The 23,667-nt window shown below is 38.1% G+C and overlaps 1 protein-coding gene across 3 annotated transcripts in view; it reads right to left on the bottom strand.

Moving 5' to 3' along the window:
- Positions 1-308: 308 nt before the first annotated feature.
- The window catches only part of CRYZL1 (crystallin zeta like 1), a 34,850-nt gene continuing 11,491 nt past the window's right edge, over positions 309-23,667 (bottom strand). For 2 of the 3 annotated variants that reach the window (XM_047099401.1, XM_047099402.1), the window contains 10 exons: positions 21,343-21,415; positions 17,432-17,476; positions 15,649-15,717; positions 10,919-11,052; positions 9,530-9,641; positions 5,992-6,090; positions 4,825-4,946; positions 3,929-4,034; positions 1,400-1,445; positions 309-871 (listed from right to left, as the gene is read on the bottom strand). In XM_047099401.1, the coding sequence (XP_046955357.1) occupies positions 772-871; positions 1,400-1,445; positions 3,929-4,034; positions 4,825-4,946; positions 5,992-6,090; positions 9,530-9,641; positions 10,919-11,052; positions 15,649-15,717; positions 17,432-17,476; positions 21,343-21,415 (906 nt within the window). In that variant the 3' untranslated portion in view covers positions 309-771. Of the gene's footprint in view, positions 872-1,399; positions 1,450-3,928; positions 4,035-4,824; positions 4,947-5,991; positions 6,091-9,529; positions 9,642-10,918; positions 11,053-15,648; positions 15,718-17,431; positions 17,477-21,342; positions 21,416-23,667 lie in introns of all 3 variants that reach the window. The other variant, XM_047099403.1, reaches the window with a different exon arrangement.

Genomic DNA, 23,667 nt, shown 5'->3' on the forward strand with positions numbered 1-23,667 from the left:
GACTAGGCGCTCAGAGGAAAAGGAGACGTCACACTTGAGCCGCTGCTTCGATAAGCTCACGGAGGGTAGTGGCGACGTCTAGAGCTGGGGAGAAGGGCCTGCGCCAACATCCCCCTGCCCAAAATAGAGAACCCTGGCAGGAAATCAGCGCGGCCTCCTATCCCCCGGCGCACGCAACGCCACAGCAGCCCCCCCCCCCCCCGCCACGGCCCCCCACCCCGCATACACTGCAGCTGCCGCCGGCAAGTTATGGTGATGGTGCCGTTTGATCCCGAGGAAACCCTGAAATAAATGAATACTTGAAAAAATTTTAAAGTGTCTATGGACTAGATCTTTTGAGATTTGAAAATATATTCAAACGATTAAATTACGACAGCAAAGGCTAGCTAAGGAAGGATGGTACTGAGAACGGAGCTGATACAAAATGTTATTTTGACGTACCAAAAGACAACTTTATCAATAGAGTAGCGTGGCTTTTCTCAAAAGTAGTTTCTTCATGGAAAGAATTTTATAATCGAGGCAAATGTATGGAAACGACCAAAACGAATTTCAGAATATTCCCTGTGGATGTTATAGAATTGTCTTGACCGTTTTTGTAATTTTTCAAATACTTCTCAAAAATTTCAAGTAACTTTGAGCATGTTGACTCACAGCAGGAAAACCAAACAACTTGCTTTTAACTTCCTTGACTTTTCTGGACAATTTCCAAGGAAACTCTGGCTTCAAGTATTGGAAGGGGTTTATCCGACTGATGTCTGAGAAAAAACAAAATTAAAATTGAACAACTTGCTTTTTTCTTCCTTGATTTTTCTGAACAACTTCCATGGAAACTTTCGCCTCATATAGTGGAATGGGTTCATCCAACTGAGGCCTGAAGAAGAATGAAATTATTAGAAAAGTTAGGTCAAGGTAGAGATGAGTAGAACACATAGGATGCTAGTTGACAACTGCTATAGTTCAACTCTATTATTTTAAATAATCCAAACAAACTCATCCATTAGTATTTCCAACGGTAAAAGTGGTTAAATTTTGAAGGGGAAAAATGCCTACTTTATCCACTCCCAGATCCAACTTTAAAAACCAAAACTGTACTTTTCCCTCTTCTCAAGCTATTGGTTATTTCACGTTGCTCTCGGAAGGGTGATGAGAAAAGCAAAGGTGGTGTGGTACCATATGGAACGGCATAAGGAGAAATCACAGGCCACTTCTATCTTAGGGAATACTTATTGGTGTATCACAAGATACACTTGGAGGAATACTAAAGAGCAGCTATTTAAACAAAATAGTAAAACATGGAGGCATTAAAGTATGCTGTGAATACTGAAACAGAAGCAGAAATGCTTGCCTTACCTCCTTGACAACAGAAAAATAAACAAGAGTGATTGGTTACTTAGCGTACCTAAAAACACCACTTGACAACTTCTCCATCACATCCTTTAAGATACGTAGCTGGAAAGATCGTTAAGGTGGCAATTAAGAGAGGGAGAACTGAACAAGGGAAGATGTTGGGCAGGTCACCCATTTAAGTTCAGCACTCTCAGAAGTTTGAGAATCTAAGTTACAGAAATACTGTAGGCTGTGAAGTTTACCTAGAACACAGGGAAATGCGGAACCGACCTGAGAGAAGTGGCGACATAAGAGGGCCTAAACATCTAAGGACAAGTGACGAAAGAAGCAAGCCTAATGCCTGGTCCTAAGTAATGACTAATGTTACCTCCAACCTGGAGAAATAAAATGGTGTCAGCTTTGCCTTTTAGCACTATGTATGATATTTTTAGTTAAAAAACAATTTTAGCACTCACGTCTCTTATGTTAGGTGCACATTTATTTACTAAACTGGCCGCTAATTAGCTCAAAATTTGTGTGCAGAAAAATTAAACTGTGGTTTGTCGTGAAGGGAGTAAAAAATACTGTAAAATTAAGAAAAAAACATGTAGTCATTTAATTGAAATTATAATATTAGGATTGAGAGTATGTGATTGCTAGTGCTAGCGAATGACACATGCCATATAATCACACAGTTGGAAGGAGGTCTCTGTTAAATCACAAGCAGCAACTGGCTCATGTGTGAACCCACTGAGGGGTCCCCACAAATGAGGACTAAAGTCTGATTCCGGGACTTTAGAATTCAGGACTTTAGAAAATGTACATTAGAAAGCATGAACACAAACCATTTTATAGATTTTCTTAAAAAGGACCTAAAGAATATTCACATACTACAAATTCTCTACTTCTGTTAAACGAAAATGCCAACAGTAACTCTGAGAGAGTGTGTATAGGGAATTAAGTAACACAGGCAAAGCAGCCAGCCCAGCTACTGACATGGAAGATTCAAAACACGCCATCTAATGGTCCTCTTAACACATGGTATTCTCTATTGTTAACATCCCATGATATTCTTTTTTTCAGTTTATTTTATTTTGAGAGAGAGGGAGAGAGAGTGTACGCAAGAGTGCAGGGGAGGACCAGAGAGGAGAGGGAGAGAATCCCAAGCCGGCTCCATGTTGTCATCATGGAGCCTGATGTGGGGCTCGAACCCATGAACCATGGGCTCACGGGCATGAACCATGAGATCACGAACTGAGATGAAATCAAGAGTCGCATACTTAACCAACTGAGCCACCCAAGTGCCCCATCATCCCATGATATTCTTGACAATGACAACATTAGTGGACAATTAAGTTGCTTAAAATTGAAATCTGAAGAATTCTTCTAGAGAGTTAAAAATTCAGTTTATTTTCCAAATTGAATGGAAAAATATTTAATCAGAAATATTTTAAACTCACACATTCACTACATTAAGGGAAATTTCCAGTTTTGAAATGTATTTTGTAGGGGCGCCTAGCTGGCTTAGCTGGTAGAGCAGGTGACTCCTGATCTTGAAGTTGTGGGTTCGAGCCCCATAGTGGGTGTAGAGATTACTTAAAATCTTAAAAAAAGAGAAAGAAATGTATTTTTTAAAACTCAACATATGCAGGGTACTAATTAAATATTCCTATTTGAAAGCTCTGAATTGTCATTGCTCTTAGAGGAGGTGGGCCTTAGAAGTACCATATGTATATACACACATTTAACAAAAGCAAAGTATGATATTCAGTAGAGAAAAACTCATGGCTATGAAAGTGTCTTTCTTCACACACAGATATACCCTATTAGTAATAAGAACTTATATTTTATCCAATATATTAAAATTTTTACCAAGTGCAGCGGCCTTTAAAACAGTTACCTCCGAAGTAAGTTTTATTCTTAAGTTTGACCCTGCTCTAAAGAGAATTGGACCATTCTTTTGGAACTGATTTCACATTCTCAAGATAATATTTCATTACTTTCACCAAAACTGGAATGATTTGGCTTCATTCACCAGATTTTTCTCTAAATGAATTCCATAAAAAGAAAAAATCAAACCCATCTTCATTTGACCAAGATTTCCTGGCACTGCTAATCTTACAACACCCCACAAACTCTTTAATGCAGATAGGCATTCTGAAATGTCTTCTCTAATAGCTCCATGATAGCTTAGATTAAGGATGCAGCCTGTCAAGGTGATGTGTAATTTCTGTAATGACAAGTTGAAAATGAAACAAAATTTTGCATGTATCTTATGGTTTCTCTCCCATTCAACTCACAAACCAGCAAGACTGTCTGGGTGATTCCTGTCCCACCACTTTCTAGCTGCATCCTTGGGCATGTATTAACCTTTCTGTGCTTCAGTTTCTTCACCTGTGAGAGAGGGATAATGATAGTATTTACACTTCATAGTGCTGTTTCCATGTTTAAATAAATACCTACAGAGCACTTGGAATATTGTTTGCCATCTCAATGAGAGTTAGCTACTATTATTATTAATTATCATTATTAAAGAATTTAATGATGAGAGTACATGGTAAATTTCAAGCCAGAAACTCAAGTCAGTAGATAAAAAGGATATAAAGATATTTTCCCTGTTGTACATTTGACAAATTCCAAACTTCATCATTAAGGAAAGCCACCGTCGCTCCCTTGAGGAAAAGGCAATGGCTATCTGGAGGATCCAACTTGGAGAGAATACACAAAGATTGATCATTTGCTGTGAGTTTAATAGCAGAGGGATGATTGTTATCTTGAGCCAGAAAAACTTCTATGCAAATTAAATACCCAAAGCACAAATAATCAGCACACAAACTTCAGCAACAATATGTAAACTGTAATGTTTTCTTTTCTAATTCATTGTCCAAAAGGCCATCGTAGAGATGACAGAGTGGTAGCCTGTGTGTACACATTCACGAGTGCACGTGTGAGCACTGAGATTTCTGGCTGCTACTTACCAGTTATCTTCATGAGGATGTCGGAAAATCAGTGAAGATTAATATAGGAGAACTATGGTATTTGCATATCAACCACGATAATATTTAATTTGAATACTGTTGAGAAATATAATTTTGGTACACAATGTATAAACACACGTATGTAGTAAATTCCAATTTGAATAACTGGGAAGCTGTCATAATTTTATATAGAAAATATTTTGGTACGTATATGTCAACAATGTTGTTACTAAGAAAAAAAAAAAAAAAACAACCTTATTTGAAATACTACTAAAAAATTCAAAAGTCACTATTTCCAAACCACTAAATGAAAGTTGAATGAACTCCTCTTCTAGGCACTATTTCTACATTTTGGCTGATATATACCTAAAGTAAAAAAAGAAAGCTACATTTCTTTGGAAACAGGTATAATTCAGAATTTATAATTTCTCTACATCTTGCCTCAAGAGACTTAGGCATTATTCTTTGTTAATTACATCCTTTTAGTGTAATAGTAATGCTTTATTGTTTCTGATAATACCTGCAGGTTTTCTTCTGTTGTTACCCAATGGCCTCCAACACCAAGAAGTGTGATGATATCATGTTTATGTGGTAGTAGTTGTAATTTTACAGCTGGTTCATCATCTTTACTATATAATCTCACTTACAAGGGAGTAGTTTAAAAAAAGAGAGAGAGAGACAAGAAATATATTTTATAGTAATCTGGCAAAAATTTATTCTTCAAACTAGTCTTCTTTACTTTTTAATGTAGGAATGAGAAAGTTAGAAACAATAACACACAATATATTCAGACACCTTAAAATATACTTTTTGCATTAAAACTGGCCATAGAATTTACTCTAGATTTAATTATAAGTAAAATAACTAAAGACAAAAAACTTATTTTCATTTGAAAACCAGGCAAGCTAACATAACCGCTTTAATAATAACATTGATAGCTTACTTCTTTGGGAAAAGTTGACTTCTGATTAAGGAACTCAAGATAGTCATACTTTGACTTAATGATTGGAAATGTATATTTGAAAAGTTAATGAAGCACACATTCACTTCCATTGAAAGATTTTTCTAAGTTAATTTCAAGTCTTGAAAATACTGGTTAAAAACAAACACATTAAGATGGTCACAGACATATTCATCTATGATTCTCATCACAGAAGATAATCTTAACAAAGTACGAACAGAATCCCTTGGCAGGCTTGTGAATCCTATCTTTCATGTGCAATGGCACTACCTAAGTGTGTACAGATTAGGTGTTAAATAGATACTACCTAACAAAAGTTCAAGGAATATAAAAATGGAACAAAATTCTGTACTTTTTTCCAAACAGAGATTACAGAAGTCAACCGTCCAATGCAGGGCAGCCAGACACAGCAGAACTGACTAAGCATCTGGCTGAGATCTGAACTAATGTGGATCATCTGGGAACCACTGAGGAGATGTGTCCATTTCCCGTAGAGACACTTAAGCTCCAATGCCTGTATTTTAGAGATAAGCATGTTCTCCCTTCCAGACAGTGTTTACAATGGCAATAAAGAAGCTCCAGTTTAAATAGAAAAGTTAAAAACAGAACATGACATCAATTTAATAAGTATGTTAGTAATTATTCCCTGGTTATATATATTTATTTTGAAATCCATCCATCACACTACAAAAGTAACACAGACTACTGATTTAGTAAAGTACCCACCTCCAGCATCTAGGACAATATCTATTCCCAGGCCACCTGTTTCTTCTAAACAGCTTTCAGCAACATGGGCTTTCCCATTAGATACATCGATGACTCGGGCTGTGAAGGTCAGGAAGTCAGGCAATTGTAAGAAAAACAAGTAAATCTCTGTTCTCTGAAATGTGTTGAGTGGTTCAATTACTGGATCCAAACTGTACTTTTTCTCTTCTAAGCCAACAGTGGTAAGATCAATTTAAAGTAAGGGACTCTTCTATTACATTAAAAAAATATATTGAACATTTTGTGGATAATGTGTTCCAAGGCTTGTCTGTTCAACAGAGGACTGTTCCCTATAGCTAAAAGATATATAGCCAGAACAGAGAATCTGTAAACCCCAGAGATACATATATTAAGGCAGAGACTGAAAGATTAAGCAATTTCTCAAGTATATTTAGATTTAATAGAGTTTAAAGCTAAAAAGCCAAATATGTACTTGTGTGATACGGTACTTCTCTATTAGAGGCTGCTTTATCCTTTTTCAGTCATAGAAATCCACTCCCCGCCCCCACTGCCTTCCCCAGTTGTTCCCCAAAATGAAGAAAAATCATGAAGGTTAAGGGAACAAAACATGATTATTTTCAGCATAGTGAAAATTAAACTATTTTTAACTGGTTGCTTTAGAGTATTATATCAATAGAACAAGCCAATGAGCGAATAAAACAAAATCTCAGCTTTGAACTCACAAATGAAGACACAGGTTTATAATTTGTTTTGTATATTTTAGCACCTTTCCGTAAAAAAGAATTCCTCTTAGAGCTGCTCAGACTGGAGGTGTAGAACAACAGCGATGTAATATGTGGGCGACGGGTGAGCGTGGGGAGGACACAAGGAAAAGGGAACTGAGGCAGCCGGGAAGGGCAGGGTTAACCAGTAAGAAATCTTTCTCTTCAACCACACAGTTCATTTTCAAGCTCTTATAACTTTTTTCTCCAGTCCCTGCCTTAATCTTTCTTCTATGTCTTGGTTACCTCTGCCAGAAGCGTAATGTAACAATGGGAGTAACGTAGGCTTCAATGGTAGGCAAGGGTGGGTTCAAATCCCACTCCAATCCTTTCAGTCATATATCCTTGGACAAGCTAGTTAAGTTCACTAGATGCTGTTCCCTGGTTCACGAACACAGGGTTGATGACTTAAGGACATATCATTCACATTAACACTCAATGAACCTTTCCTTCCTGCCTGCCTGCTCTTCACATGTACTCTGCTCATCCTATTTTCTCTTCATCTGTTAGTTTTTCCATTCCTATCTTTTTCGCTCCTTGTTCATTTTCTTCAGTCTCTATTTTCTTTTTTCCTTCCATACGCACTGTTGTGCGGTCAGGTTTAATCTTCTCATTTTTTGTTGAGCACATTTTTAAAAAATTCCAGTATAGTTAACATACAACGTTAAATTAGCTTCAGGTGTACAACATAGTGATTCAACAATTCTATACGTTACTTAGCACTCACCACGGTAAGTGTGCTGTCAATCCCCTTCACCTATTTCACCTGTCTCCCCACCCACCACCCCTCTGGTGACCATCAGTTTGTTCTCTAGAGTTGAATCTGTTTCTTAGTTTGTCTCTCTCTTTCTTCTTTTCTCCTTTACACATTTGTTTTGTTTCTTAAATTCCACCAGTGAAATCATAGGGTATTTGTCTTTCTCTGACTAGCTTATTTCGCTTAGCATTATACTCTCTAGCTCCATCCATGTTGTTGCAAATGGCAGGATTTCACTCTTTTTTATGGCAGAGTAATATTCCATTGCAGATAAACCACATTTTCTTTATACATTCATCTACCAATGGACACTTGGGCTGCTTCCATTACTTAGCTATTGTAAATATTAATGCTGCAGTAAACATATGGGTGCATGTATCCTTTTGAATTAGTGTTTTATATTTTATAGGTAAATACCCAGTAGTGTGATTACTGAATCACAAGGTATTTCCATTTTTAACTCTTTGAGGAACCTCCATATTGTTTTCCACAGTGGCTGCACCAATTTGCATTCCCTCCAGCAGTGCATTAGGGTTCCTATTTCTCCATATCCTCTCCAACACTTGTAGTTTGTTATTGATTTTAGCCATTCTGACAGGTGTGAGAGGATATCTCATTGTAGTTTTGATTTGCATTTCCCTGATGATGACAGCTGTTGAGCATCTTTTCATGTCTGTTGGCCATCTTTATTTCTTTGGAGAAACATGTATTCATATCTTTAGCCCATTCATAATTGGATTATTTGCTTTCTGAGTGTTGATTTGCATAAGTTCTTTATAAATATTGGATACTAACTCTATCAGAGACGTCACTTGTAAATATCTTCTCCCATTCAGTAGGTTGTCTTTTAGTTTTGCTGATTGTTTCCTTTGCTGTGCAGAAGCTTTTTCTTTTGATGTAGTTCCAATAGTTTATTTTTGCTTTTGTTTCCCTTGCCTCAAGAGACATATCTAGAAAAATGTTGCTATGTCAATGTCGGAGAAATTACTGCCTGTCCTCTTTTCTAGGATTTTTATAGTTTCACGCCTCACATTTAAGTCCCTAGGTTCACTTTTTTTTTTTTAATTTTTTTTTTTTTCAACGTTTATTTATTTTTGGGACAGAGAGAGACAGAGCATGAACGCGGGAGGGGCAGAGAGAGAGGGAGACACAGAATCGGAAACAGGCTCCAGGCTCTGAGCCATCAGCCCAGAGCCCGACGCGGGGCTCGAACTCACGGACCGCGAGATCCTGACCTGGCTGAAGTCGGACGCTTAACTGACTGCGCCACCCAGGCGCCCCTAGGTTCACTTTTTTAAGAGCTCCCCAGTCTCCACCATGTCCTATTCATTATAAACTACATCTGAGCTGGGTTTTCTGTGTAAGTGGATCATCTTCCTTCCTAGTGTATCACAGAAAACAGACAACTTTAGAGGTATATATCACTGGGTAAAAGAGGTTGAGAAACCTACAAGGTGATACAAACATATATTGATTTATTGAGTAAAACAAAGAGGTATCAGGTACTGTGAAACTGTGTCAAAGTTCAGCTAATTCAAACTTGGGTAAGTTGCTAACAATGGGGCAAAAAAGAAAAAACACTGAGAAATGTAGGTTTAAAAAGAATAAAAATTAAAACTATCACTTAGGTAAACTTGGACTTAGCGCAGATACTAAGCGCATTTTATCAGTGACTTTCCTTTGGGAGTTTGTACTTTGTTTTACGAGTACAGCCTTTAAAGCGATATGCCTTTGGGGCGCCTGGGTGGCTTGGTCGGTTAAGCGTCCGACTTCCGCTCAGGTCATGATCTCACGGTCTGTGAGTTCGAGCCCCGCGTCGGGCTCTGTGCTGACAGCTCAGAGCCTGGAGCCTGATTCAGATTCTGTGTCTCCCCCTCTCTCTGCCCCTCCCCTGTTCATGCTCTCTCTCTGTCTCAAAAATAAATAAACGTTAAAAAAAATAATAATAATTAAAAAAAAATAAAGTGATATGCCTTTAAAATTTTCTGTTTAAAAGTCTGTGTTGAGTAATATTACCCACCTAGAGAAGGCCTAAGTCTTTCAAGGCATTGCTTGTCTTCGAGGCTGCCTGCTGTGGAAATCACTTTGGCTCCTCTGTGGTGTGCTAACTGAATAGCTATCATACCAAGTGCCTGTGTGGAAAAAAAATACAAAATAGGTTTATAGATATAAGGCAGAAGCCACAGCTAACTTCTTTTATAGGCTGTTTAATAAAGTATAATAGTTTGAGTGCTACTTTAGTATAGTTTTTAATGTTATCTGATAAAATAAGGAAAAACAATATGGACAAGGTTGAGACATTTGGTTGACTCGCTTCCTCACAAGGAGTGGCAGAACAGGTGCATGTACCACCTGCTCTCACCCAGTCTGGCCACTGCATGTAATTTCAAGATGGGGGGCTGCATTCAGACACTTGGCCTCAGAAAGAGAAAAATGGGCTTTTACGGGCCTTGTCAGCACGGTGGTCTAAGCTAACTTCATATTATGTGTGTGTCCAGCTACTTGTCTTTTAAAGATCAAAGCACCTTCAAAAGATCCATCCTTTTGCTGACCTGAGGGGTCAGTTCAGGGAAAACCTATTATCTTGATGCTGGACATCAGGCTGAAGCCAATGACAAAGACCGGTCTGCCTGTTTTGCAAAAGAAAAGCAGGGGAAATAAGAATTTTCATTAACCGCCAGACAGAAAATAAAACTATAACAACTCACCCCAAGTTTTGTAACATTGTGTTTGTAACAGAATCTATTTTTATGTAGTTTTAATGTCTTGAGCTATTCTTTTGGTGGTACATGTAATATGTTGACATTAGAAATATTTCTTACCTTGTGTGATCCATCTGTAAATGCAATCAATACCTTATTAACGTAAGTGTGAGGGATATACAAAATTTGTAGGGAGTTTTAGGGCACTGCTTCAAAGATTTCATGAGCTATTTCAGGCTTTGTGTAATAGGCATAAAAACACAGCTTGTCTTCTTTTTTAATGTACTAGCAGATTCAAAGTAATAAGAAACTAAATATACTTAAGAAGTTTTATCTCCTATTAATAAAGGCTGCCTATTTTAACAAAATGGGAATTTGATAAAGAAATCAATGAATAAGCGGTTGGCAAAGAATTATATCAGCAAGTGGATGGCCTGTTTCCTAAGTTTGCTGGATTTTGATCTTTTTTTTTTATTTACTTATTTTGAGGGAGACAGAGACAGCACAAGTGGGGGAGGGGCAGAAAAAGAGGGAGAGAGAAACCCAAGCAGGCTCCATGCTGTCAGCTTAGGGCCTGATGTGGGGCTCGAACTCACAAAATATGAGATCATGACCTGAGCTGAAACCGAGAGTCAGACGCTCAACCGACTGAGCCACCCAGGTGCCCCAATTTTGATCTGTTTCTTAACAGAACTATTAGCACCTACACTTGCTCCATCCATTATCAGCACTGATTTTCCAGAAGAGAGATGAGAAAGATAATGCAGAGCTGTATAGGCTCGCACTCCATCCCGAATGGTTCCAGCGGCTTCTGTCCATGTAACTTTTTCTGGCTTGTGAACTGTCAGAAAGAACAAGAGTAAACAATCAGTTTGCAAGTCCCATTAATTCTGCCTCCTGGATCTCTGGATCTCTGTTTCTCTCCATCTCTGGCTCCCACCCTGGTGCTGGCCCAAGCCTCTACTCCTATTATCCTTACCTACATTTCGGTTTCTCTAGTTCCATTCTCACCCATACATAGTGCACCCTCAGCATAGGAGCTTGTATGTGTGTGCATTTTTTAAACATTATATACTGAAATAAAACCCATGCAGGGGTGCCTGGGTGGCTCAGTCCGGTTAAGCATCTGACTCTTGATTTAGGCTCAGGTCATGATCTCATGGTTCGTGAGTTTGAGCCCCGTGTCGGGCTCTGCACTGATAGCACGGAGCATGCTTGGGATTCTCTCTCTCTCCTTCTCTCTGTCCCTCCCCTGCTCAGGTATGCCCTCTCTCTCTCTCTCAAAATAAATAAACATGAAAAAAAAAAGAATTACACATTAAAAAAACCATATGCAATAAAGTACATGAAACATAAGTACAGATGGATGAATAAATACAGAGCAAATATACAAGTAATCACCACCCTAACAGCCCACACCCCAACAGCCTTAGCCTGGTCTCTCTGGCCAGAGGCTGCCACCATTCTAACTTAATTTCTTATTCACCTTCCTAGTTTATGACCCAGGTATGCATTCCTAAACATTGTCATTTAGTTTGCCTGTTTCTGAACTTTATCTAAACGGAATCATAGCATATGCATTCTTTTCTATCTTGCTTTTCCTCTCAGCATTGTTTTTAAGACATGCCCCTTTGTGTAAACGTGGCTGCAGTGCTTTCATTCTTACGGTGTTTTATGGCATTCCACTACATGAAAACACGTTCATTTGGTGACCCACTTTCCAGTTTGGGGGCATTTGTGTCGTTCTCAGTTGTTGGCAGTTATAAACAATGCTGCTAAGCATGCTCTCATATAAAAGATGGTGTTATGCTGTTGCATGGGTTTTCTCTAGGCTATTACTTGGGAACGGAAATCCCAGGTTACAGGTATACTGCCTTCAACTTTACTGCATACTGGCGAAGTGGCTGTATGAATTTATTTTCCCATAGCTGTGTAAACAGAACTCCTATTACTGTGAACGTCTCTATCAACCCCTCATATTAGTATACATTCTTACCGATCATGTGGCTGTGTAACGTTTTCTTAATGTGACTTCAACTTGCTTTTCCCTCACTACTGCTAACGCTGAGCACCTTTCTGTGTTTCTTGGCCATCTGGAATTCCTTTTGTGAAGTAATTGTTCAAGTGTTTTATCAATTTTTCTGTTATTTTTGTCTTTCCTTATTGATTTATAGGAATCTATCTATCTATCTATCTATCTATCTATCTATCCTATTTATTATAGAGAGAGCACATGTGTGAGAGGGGTAGAGGGAGAGAAAGAGAAAACCTCAAGCAGGTCTCATGCTCAGTGTGGAGCCTGACACAGGGCTTGATCCCATAACCCTGGGATCATGACCTGGGCTGAAATCAAGAGTTGGATGTTTAACCTACCGAGACACCCAGGCACCCCTAATTTATAGGAATTTAAAATATATTCTAGATGAATCACTCACTTGTTTATGTGTTATAAATATTATTTTCAACTTTATAACTTCTTTTCAATCTCTTTCATGATGGCTTTGGAAAACAGAAGTATCAGAATGATCTTTTAAAAACATAAATAACATGCTAACATTGATCTGTTTAAAATTCATCAATGGCTTAACAACACACTTGAAACAAAATGCAAACTCCTAATATAAAGAGCTCTATATGATCTGATCATTAAGCTGTTCCTTAATACATTTAATCATTAGGCTCTTATGCTGTACACCAAATGTGATTTTTTTAAAAAAATTTGTTTATTTATTTACGGAGAGAGAGTGAGAGAGAGCAGGCAGAGGAGGGGTGCAGGGAGAAAGAGAGAGAATCCCAAGCAGGCTCCATGCTCAGTGTGTAGCTTGACATAAGGCTCGATCCCACAACCCTGGGATCATGACCTGAGCCGAGATCAAGAGACGCTCAACCAACTGAGCTACCCAGGTGCCCCCAAATGTGGGCGCCTAAGGTCAACTTTATTACACTTCCCTAGTCTTTACTAGCTCTTTCAAATGTTTTTCCTCAAAAGTTGAGATGGTACAGTACAGGACAGTGAGCACTGCATTTACCAAATGGTGCCATCTAGTGGGCAAGTGAGTACCTACACATACACGCTGTGCCATCTAGTGGGCAAGTGAGTACTTACGCGTACACGCTGAAAATGTTCAGACAGGCAAGGCATTAAAATAGAGCACCAGATGGTATCACACATGGTACTTTATTCTTTACCAAACTCTTAAAGATACCTATTCTCCCAAATTTCTTGATTATAAAATGCGGTTCACGGTAATTAATTTGTCTGAGGCCATATAGCTAATAAATGTGAATGCCTGACTCTAAAGTACATCTACTCGCACAGTGCATGCTCAAGATACATGAAGTTTATTTTTGTTTCTGGGCAATGTCTTCCATTATAAGAATTAGGGCTACCTATATTTTCATTAAGAAATCAAACATGTGTCCTTTAAAAAATGCTAACAGTAATAAAACTACACTTAGATAGCAAAGGGTCTAACATTCCATGGTTACATGTGGTTTAATGTTGAGGTTCTTGCTTTTGTGTTAGGTGATGATCCACAAGTGTTTATTATGTTATAGAAACTGAAAATGTAAATAAAAGAGCCATGTAAGGACCATAACAACAGCATATCAAACCCAAGAATTACAATTTCAATTCTATCTTAGGTCTAATAAAATAATGCAGAAAATGTGTACCAAATTTGGAATGAAAAATTATTCTTTGACATAAATGTCTTAAGAACTGAAAGCACAAAAGAGCTGGAAGAATTACTCAGCTTCTTAACTTTAATATTCTGTAAAATGATTAATAAGACATTTTGGGGACGCTGTTTGGAACCTAATTCTTTAGTTTCGTGATAGAACAGACTTATTTGAAGGTGATTGGGTGCTGAACTTTCATTTAAAAAAATCATTAAAGAATTAGAGACTAAAAGAGTTGTGCTACACTGAATATTTCCTCCTGCAAATCTTCAGGGACTGTACTGAAATTATTTCCTCTTTTGTTGGAGCTGCAACAGGGCTTAGAGGGTATCTAGTTTGGTGAATGTGTCCAGTGTCTTGCCCAAAGACAAGCTGTCACAGTAAGTGGCCATTCTGAAAGTTCCTCTTTCAAAGAAACATTTTACTGTATTTTCTTTCTTAAGGAATATCTGGAATTGTATTCTTTATAGATGTTAATGGATTTCTGGACAATAATATTCCTGATTTGTAGGAAAATAAAAGGTCTTTTGTGTGGGTTGCTTGTCTTGGTTTAAGCTTTATAGCTAGGAAACTAATGTTCCAATTTGCTTTTCTCCTTCTGGTCCATTTTATAATTCTCCAGTGTTCAGCAACAGCTAAAAGAATGGGCCTTATTTTGTTCGTTTTTTCAATACTTAACTTTCTATACCAATTTAATTTAGGGAACTTAGTCAAAACTCAAGCCTGGGAATCCAAATGAAAGGTTTTAGTTGATTCCACAGTTACAAGGTTCTCAAAAGGATAGCTGAAATAAGGCCCAACGACATTCTGGGATCAAAAATAGTACAGTTACCTGTAATAAAGCTAGTGATGGTCCTCAATTTTCAAATTGCATAGCATCAAAATAGCTATGGATCAAAGACTTTCATGGCATGGTATCTGAAAGTGAGCTGTATCATTCAAAGGAAGACACATAGTTGGCTCCATTATCTAGGTTTAATACACATATAAATAAGCATAGGCCCCAGATTTCCAGAAAAATGCCTTTTGAAATTAATTAAAAAAAAATTTTTTTTTAATGTTTATTTATTTTTGAGAGAGAGAGAGAGAGCGAGAGCATGAGCAGGGAAAGGGCAGAGAGAGAGGGAGACACAGAATCCAAAGCAGGCTCCAGGCTCCAAGCTGTCAGCACAGAGCCCGACACGGGGCTCAAACCCACAAACTGTGAGATCATGACCTGAGCTGAAGTCGGGTGCTTAACTGACTGAGCCACCCAGGCACCCCTGAAATTAATTTTTTTAAACTACATTCTACCCCCACCATGGGGCTTGAACTCACAACCCTAAGATAAAGAGTCACATGCTCTACTGACTGAGCCACCCAGGAGCCCTTAGATTTTTGTACATTTTTAAGTTCAATTGATAACCAAGAAAAAGAAGTTAAAAAAAAAAAAAATTCTTCACCTGAAACTAACATGACATTGTATGCCAACTATACTTCAATTAAAAAAAGATTCTGATCAGGGATATAATTTCAGAGTCAAGAAAGAAACCACTTTTCAAATCTCTGTCCATGGTAGTGTAAGTGAAACTTAAAGGTCTATATATTGTTTGGTCTGAATATGAATTTTACTGATATTAATATAAGCTAGCAGTGTTCATGTGACCAGCCAACAGTTATTTATTACTCAAGGTAGATGCAAATACAACACAATGTTACTAAACACCACGCATCAAAGACGTAAGACTTACATGGGCTGCGAAAGACTGGCACGTACCCAAGTAATGCTCGTGCACTCTAACAACTTCACAAAGCCCGGGGTCTTCAGAATCTAGTGGCAGAATTCCTGGAAATTAACAGGAGAAACTTAAGGGAAACAATCTCAAAATGAATTCGCTACTAATGAGTTGCTGGTATTAGTCTAAATTTTGTTCAATGGAATTTTGAGGAGGATTCCAGTCATTACTAGTGTGGGGAAGGGAGAGACCTCAGAAGTATGGAAGGGAAGTGGATTGTTCATTTTCTGTCATGCATGCTCATCACCTGTACTATCTTTTACTCCCTCTTCTTTCACCTTGGAGTGATGGTAAAGGCAGTGGCCAATGTACAGAGCCAAGTCAGAGTCTTGGGGGCATCTGGTTCCTCATTAAAATTGTCCCTGGTGAATAGCTACCTTCCCACAGTTTGGTTCTTTTTTTTTTTTTTTTTTCAACGTTTATTTATTTTTGGGACAGAGAGAGACAGAGCATGAACGGGGGAGGGGCAGAGAGAGAGGGAGACACAGAATCGGAAACAGGCTCCAGGCTCTGAGCCATCAGCCCAGAGCCTGACGCGGGGCTCGAACTCACGGACCGCGAGATCGTGACCTGGCTGAAGTCGGACGCTTAACTGACTGCGCCACCCAGGCGCCCCTGGTTTGGTTCTTTAAGACACCCCAGTACACTTCCAGTAAAATCCCATTTCCTCTATGCTAGTTTGATTTTATTTTTGGTCTCTTATAAAAAGAATCTTGAGTAACACACTGTCATTGATTTCTTGGACAAATAAGGATATGAAAGACAGAAATAAATACTCCAAGAAACATAGGAGTCAAAGGCAATACCAGAAAAAGCTGATGAAAACCTCTCTACAAATCTGTTTTCAACAACTTCAAGCAAGCCATAAAGTAAAATATTTTCTCGGTTTAGGTGAATATCTTCCTATGAATATTTTTCCATAGAGAAAGGGTTAATTTTTGAGACTACTATTAAAGTCATATTTTATATGTTTGTGTGACTGTTAGGATAGAATAGTATAAATATATGTATTTGCAAAATAGTATTCACTCTGGATTTCTAAAATAGCCAATAAACTAAGTGTTTCCAGTAAAATTTTGGTTTTACAAGAGTAGAGAGGGAGCATCTCTGCGAAATGCAAGCTGGATATGGAGAGCAGGGCCTCCATATGGCCTGGCAGACAGCAGTCTTCAAGCAGGTGACCTGTGACTGCATTTCTCAGAGTCTGCAGTCTAGCCACAGACTGGGGTCCTGTCAAGAAAGGACGGTACCGAGGGAGGGGAGGGTGGGTGATGTGTATTGAGGAGGGTACCTTTTGGGATGAGCACTGGGTGTTGTATGGAAACCAATTTGACAATACATTTCATATATTGAAAAAAAAAAAAAAAGAAAGGACGGTACCAACCACAGTAACAACTATGGTCATCTTTCCATCTACAATATTGTTCAATAGTCAAATATTAGAAAGTATTAATGTGAATGGAACTAGAGGGTAAGGAATCTACTCCTGAAATCATTATTGCACTACATGCTAACTAACTTGGATGTACATTAAAAAATTAAATTAAATTAAAAAAAAGAAAGTTTTAAATATTCTGTTATTGAGAGTGAATTCTCAATTTTCTTCATTGATGGATATCTGCAAGCAAATTCCAAAAAGTCAGGATATATGTATTCTTCCATACAAAGCAGGGGACACAATAAACATTAATAACTGTCTCAGAAAAAGAAGAGATGACAGTAAAATAGATTGGACTTGAAATAGGGCTATAAATTGTAACTTACCAACGACTTCATCATCTGGTTGAAAGAATGATACCTTGTTTCCAACTAAAGAGGGGAGAAAATCAACAATTCGTATTGTGAGGTTATTAAATACTACTCAATTACTTAGCTATTGAAACAAATCCATGGGTTTATATTAAAAAAAAGTCACTGAGGGGCGCCTGGGTGGCGCAGTCGGTTAAGCGTCCGACTTCAGCCAGGTCACGATCTTGCACTCCGTGAGTTCGAGCCCCGCATCAGGCTCTGGGCTGATGGCTCGGAGCCTGTTTCTGATTCTGTGTCTCCCTCTCTCTCTGCCCCTCCCCCGTTCATGCTCTGTCTCTCTCTGTCCCAAAAATAAATAAACGTTGAAAAAAAAAAATTAAAAAAAAAAAAAAAAGTCACTGACTCCGAGGAAAGGCCAAGAACTTCTAGGGCATTTTATGGTCTATAAATACTGTAGAATAGAGTACTTCAAATCTGGATTCTCCACATAATTCTCCATAAAATCTGGGTCATGTGGCTGTTGACACCACAGAGAAGGATGTCTCTCTCTTTAGCTAAGGATGAAGGAAAATAATTGACTCCACAACTCTTATGAGGATTATACTGCTTTCCACCCCTCCTGTGGCTGGCCCAATCTTCTATCATTATTTTAGTTGCAGAACCTCAGACACACAATGGCAGATTCTGGTAAGAGTCATGCATAAAATTACTTTGATTTGGAATTACAATAAAAATAAATTCACACTGGTGCCAAGAGATTTCTTGGAACTACACAGAAATGATAGTTACACTTTCTCTGCACATGTAGAGAAAAAGCCTCTACAGTTAATTCTTCTTTTTGTTTTTTTTTTAAAGGACAACAATTTTGGCCTCCTCTTTTATTATTATTTTTTTTATTTATTAATTTGAGAGGGGCAGGGAGACAGAGCACATGTGTGAGCTCACGAATGGAGGAGGGGCAGAGAAGGAGGGAGAGAGAGGAATCCCAAGCAGGCTCTGCACTGTCAGCACACAGCTCAATGTGGGGCTCGAACCCACAAACTGTGAGATCATGACCTGAGCTGAAACCAAGAGTTGGACACTTAACTGAATGAGCCACCCAGGCGCCTCTCAGTCAATTCTTTAGAATATTTTTGTTCAAATAGTTACAAGAAGAAAGGAGAGGAAACCTCAAACATCACTGAATGCCTACTTGTAGTAGGCATTCAGCCCATGAGGTAGGCATTATTAGTCCTCGTTACCAGACACCGAAACTGAGGTAGTTCAAGGAAGGAAGATGGAAGCTGGAAATCTGGAAGTGGCCTCTGTGGCTGGACAGCAGCAAGATAGTTCCAGAAATCATCTGTTGGTGCTCCGCGAGATACCCTAAGTTTGATATTCCTACTTTTAAGTCCCCTTTTCACAGTTTGCTCTTTCTTTGGATCCCTCCTGCACCAACATCCCTCAGTATTTGCGGCTTCTGATGCACTATACTTTCCTTTCCCTTCCCTTTCCTTTCCCTTTCCCTTCTGCTGCTGTGCAGTCTTCCTGGGATCACTCTGATCTTTTTCAATTGGCTTCCTTCACACTCCTTTCAGTTGTCCCCCAAAGAGTGGCTATGGCTCTTCTCCATTTCTACTCTCTCCCTGAGTGAGCTCAACAATTCTGATTTCAAATACAACTGATACGTGGACAACTGTCAAATATATACAATCCTAGCACAGAACTCTTTGCTTTTAATTTTTTTTTAAGTTTATTTATTGAGAGAGAGAGAGTGAGAGAGAGAGAGAGAGCGCGCACAAACCAGGGAGGGGCAGAGAAAGGGAGAGACAGAATGCTAAGCAGGCTCCACGCCATCAGTGCAGAGCCCAATGTGGGGTTCGAACTCATGAACCATGAGATCGTGACCTGAGCAGAGATCAAGAGTCAGATGCTTACTGACTGTGCCACCCAGGCGCCCTTCCTATCTTTGAGTTTAAACTCATATATTGCTTACTAGACCTTTCCAGTCAGATGTCATTTATGTACCTTGAACTCAACAAGCATACATCTAAACTTACCATCTTCCTCCAAATCAGATCCTGTTCTCTTCTCAATTAGTGGCACCAATTCATACCTTAACCAGAATCGGGTAAATCACTCCTGGCTCTTAAACCTGTTTTTATTTCCCTGTTGCAGTTAATTATTCAGTCCTGCTGACTTTATTTCCTCAGTATTTCGTGAACACATACCTCTGCCACCACTGTCTAGTCTAGTTTATGGACTTTGTCATCTGTTGCCTGTTAGTCTATGCCTCAACCAGTCCTCTTGCCTACAGCCTCAAAAGTACCCTTCATATGGCCACAACAATAATCTCCCTAAAACCCAATCTGACATATGAAGCTCATTATGGCTCTAGCCCTTGTCTACCTTCCTGCTTCATATTTTGGGGGGAAGGAATCAGTGTTCATATCATTAAAATATTTTGTTATCTTTAATTCTGCTGTTTTTAAAGGAGAATTTTAACACAATGTTTCTCTGCTGCCAAGTATGTTGCCTCCGACTCCTGCCCAGAACTTTGCTTTTGCTCTAGCAATACCAAACTCTACAGAGTCTTACAATGCATCACATGATTTCTCGCTTCTGTCTTCGTTCATGATATCCTCTGTGTTGAGTATGATTCTCCTCCTTACTGTCTGGTTAACTTACCCAAGAAGCCTTCCCTGTTTCTTCTGGCAGGGTTGGGTATCTCTCTTCTGAGCGTTCATAATAATCTGCTTATACGTATGTATCTGTCTTTCCCCTAGATAGTAAATTCTTTGACAGCAGGGGACTTTGTCTTATTTAATATCCCAAGCGCTTAGCAAATGCTTACTAAATGTCAGATGAATAAATGAATGAATTAAATGACTCATCATGTTCTAGCTGTTAAAATTTTTACTTTTACTTTCCTACCTTCTGAGCAGAAGAAAGAAGAAATTGTATTTTAGCTATATCTGAAGAAAACATTGAGGAAGAGTCAAATATATTATAGATTAAAATCACAGGTAAAACTCAAATAGTCGAACCCACAGTATATACTCATTCATTCATTCACATATGCAGAAAGAGCAAACATATTGACTGATCATGAACTACCAATCAGCAATGAATATGAAACATAGATCTATTTAGAAACAAATTATCTCAGGGCATCTGGGTGGCTCAGTTGGTTAAGTATCTAACTCTTGATTCGGCTCAGGTCATGATCTCACAGCTTGTGGGATCAAGTCCTGCGTCAGGCTCTGTGCTGACCGTGTGGAGCCAGCTTGGGATTCTCTCTCTCCCTCTCTCTCTGCTTCTCTCCTGCCTGCACGTGTATACATGTGCATGTGTACTCTCCCTTTCTCTCAAAATAAATAAACATTAAAAACAAGGATCTCAAATACTTAGGCTTACTGTCTTGCATGCTAAGACCACTATTCACTCATTATTTATTAAATAAAACTTAGAAACAATTTTTTTTTTAATTTAAGGCAACCATAAAATCTTACTGGTTATTTCTCCCAAGAACCCATTTTTGCATGAGCAAACTGCTTAACTTTTAAATGCTAAATTTTAGGCAAACATAACAAATTGAATGTGAATACAGTTTCTATTATAAATTTGGCCCAAAGCCCACTTACACAGGCAATTTATGGTTTGTAAATATCATAAAAAGAACAATGTTGATCATTCTATTCCATATGATTACTCATGGATTTAAACACATAATCCCTAAATATTTACTAAACTCTAATAAGCTCTTCAATTATAAAACACCAATTAAGTTCCATTTTTCTTTTTAATTAAAAAAGGGAAACATTTCTGTATAATTAAATTTCACATTTAAGGAAGTATATGTAATTTTCTGTACTGGTAAACCAATTAGCTACCATTTAATTCTTTCATCTTAGAAAATAAATAGATATTTATATCTATAAACTTACCATCTAGCACAATTCCAGCAATTTCTCTCCCAACAGGAAAGAACTCTTTCTCCATCTTCATTTCTGCTAGAAGCTAAATCATGACAAAGACTGTTTACTGTTAAGAATAAATCCTGGCCTTTTCTCATATATGAGGAACGCAAGAGCAAAAATCAAACCACAGAAAAAACAAATAGGATTTAATTCTTGGAGTTAAGACAAAACAAGTAACTTCACAGAATAAGTTTCTCTCTACAGTAGGAAAACAAAGAGTTTGCTGAGAAATGAGTTGATATGGAGAATTTAGGTATGTGTGTTATTCAAATCACCATTAACACTCTTTGTTTAGCATTTTTATGTTGCCAACAAAAATTATGGCCCAAACTCTTCTTGGTTGACTAAATACTTTTTATCAGTCACTTCATTCTGGTGGGGCGAAGGGAATTTGGAGAGGGCCTTTTTGAATAGAGGGGATGTAGGTAATGAGAACAGAAGGTTCTCTGTTCCCACGTCCTCAGAAATCATATGAGCTTCTCACAAGTCCTAGGTAAGGGGCAGATGGATATACAGAAGGGCAACTGCCATATAATTTCAGATTTGAGTTTCTTTTTTTAAAGGATAAATTCTTTTTTATTTTATTTATTTACTTATTTTAATATTTATTTATTTTTGAGAGAGACAGAGACAGAATGTGAGTGGGTTAGGGGCAGAGAGAGAGGGAGACACAGAATCCAAAGCAGGTTCCAGGCTCCAAGCTGTCAGCACAGAGCCCGACGCGGGGCTTGAACTCACGGGCTGTGAGATCATGACCTGAGCCAAAGTCAGATGCTCAACTGACTGAGCCACCCAGGTGCCCCAAGGATAAATTCTTTTTCAAGAGGTTAGTATTTTGTTAGATTCTGAACAAATTAAGTACTTGACTTTTAAAGTGGCAGAGTTACATAAACCTGTAGTTTAAGTTCCTGCCACTTATAATGTTATAATAATATGAGAGATGCTAGACAGATTTAAAGAGATCATAGGATTTTAGGAACAGCAAGAAAAATACATTGATATAATTCTCTTGCATATTTCTTTGTTTTTATTTTTTTAAAGTAGGCTTCATGCTTTGCGTGGAGCCCACTGCAGCACTTGAACTCATGACCCTGAGATAAAGACCTGAGCTGAGATCAAGAATTGACTGAGCCACCTAGGCACCCTTCTTTTATTTAAAAATTTTTTAGATTTCTGGTATATACCTAATTGCCAGAAAAGTCTTTTGTTCACTGTGCAACTTTATGCTTTTCCTAAGATTTTCCTATGACATTCTCCTGGAAATACTGGATGTTCTACAGTATTTCTTTTGTGTGGACATGTCATTTCATGTGGCCATGCTACATCTTCATTATGGACGTAACAACTACCTCCTGTGTCCTTCACTCGCCACAAGTATTTTCTTGCATTACCACAGTTTCCATAACCATTCCATAAAGGTTAATAGTTGGACAATATTTCATTAAACTGATTTTACTCTAATGGACCATTGCTTTCTGCTAGATAATTTTCCTAGACTGGGATTTCAATGAATTTTTCATAGTTTTAAAAAGAACACCTTGGGGGGTACCTGGGTGGCTCAGTTAGTTAAGAGTCCAACTCTTGATCTTGGCTCAGGTCATGATCTCACAGTTTGAGGGTTTGAGCCCTGTGTCAGGCTGTGCTGACAGTACAGAGCCTGCTTGGGACTCTCTCTCTCTGCTCCTTCCCTACCTGCACTCTCTCTCTCTCGCTCTCAAAATAAATATATAAACTTAAAAAAAAAAATAAAAAGCACACCTTGGAAGGAGTACCAGCACTTCTGGTGAAAGGATTTCAAGGCATCTTACTAATTCACTTCTCAAGTCATGCTCATGTTGCCCAATGGAAACCTATGACTTTGCTCTGTAATTTTCCTAAATGTGACTTAATCGTAGAAAACTTTTAGATTTCTAGAGATTATGATGGCACTATAATCCAGTTAGGTAAGGGTCCAATAAAACTACAGTATTAATCTTTACAAAACTGAGTAAATGGACCTGCTTTATCATGGCACATTTAACCACACTTTATTTACTATTTGAAGACTTTTCAAGTACTTCGTGTCAATAATGGAAGACTACTGTGGGGTGGTATGAGGGTGGGATATGTATGTATGAGCAAGAGGGAAAGACAAAGAAAAATGACAAGAAGAATGTGAACTCTATCTAAAGACATTAACTAGAAATATCTACAGAATAGTTAATAAATCACCGATGAGATTCCTAGTTTTATTTTTAGTATATTTATAAAAATAATTTCTTCCTTGATTAATAGGCTATAGTAATTATAAAT

This window comes from Lynx rufus, unplaced genomic scaffold (assembly GCF_022079265.1).
Source record: "Lynx rufus isolate CCGP_SWC_20201006 ecotype Redwood Valley unplaced genomic scaffold, mLynRuf1.p SCAF_5, whole genome shotgun sequence".
Lineage (NCBI taxonomy): Eukaryota > Metazoa > Chordata > Mammalia > Carnivora > Felidae > Lynx > Lynx rufus.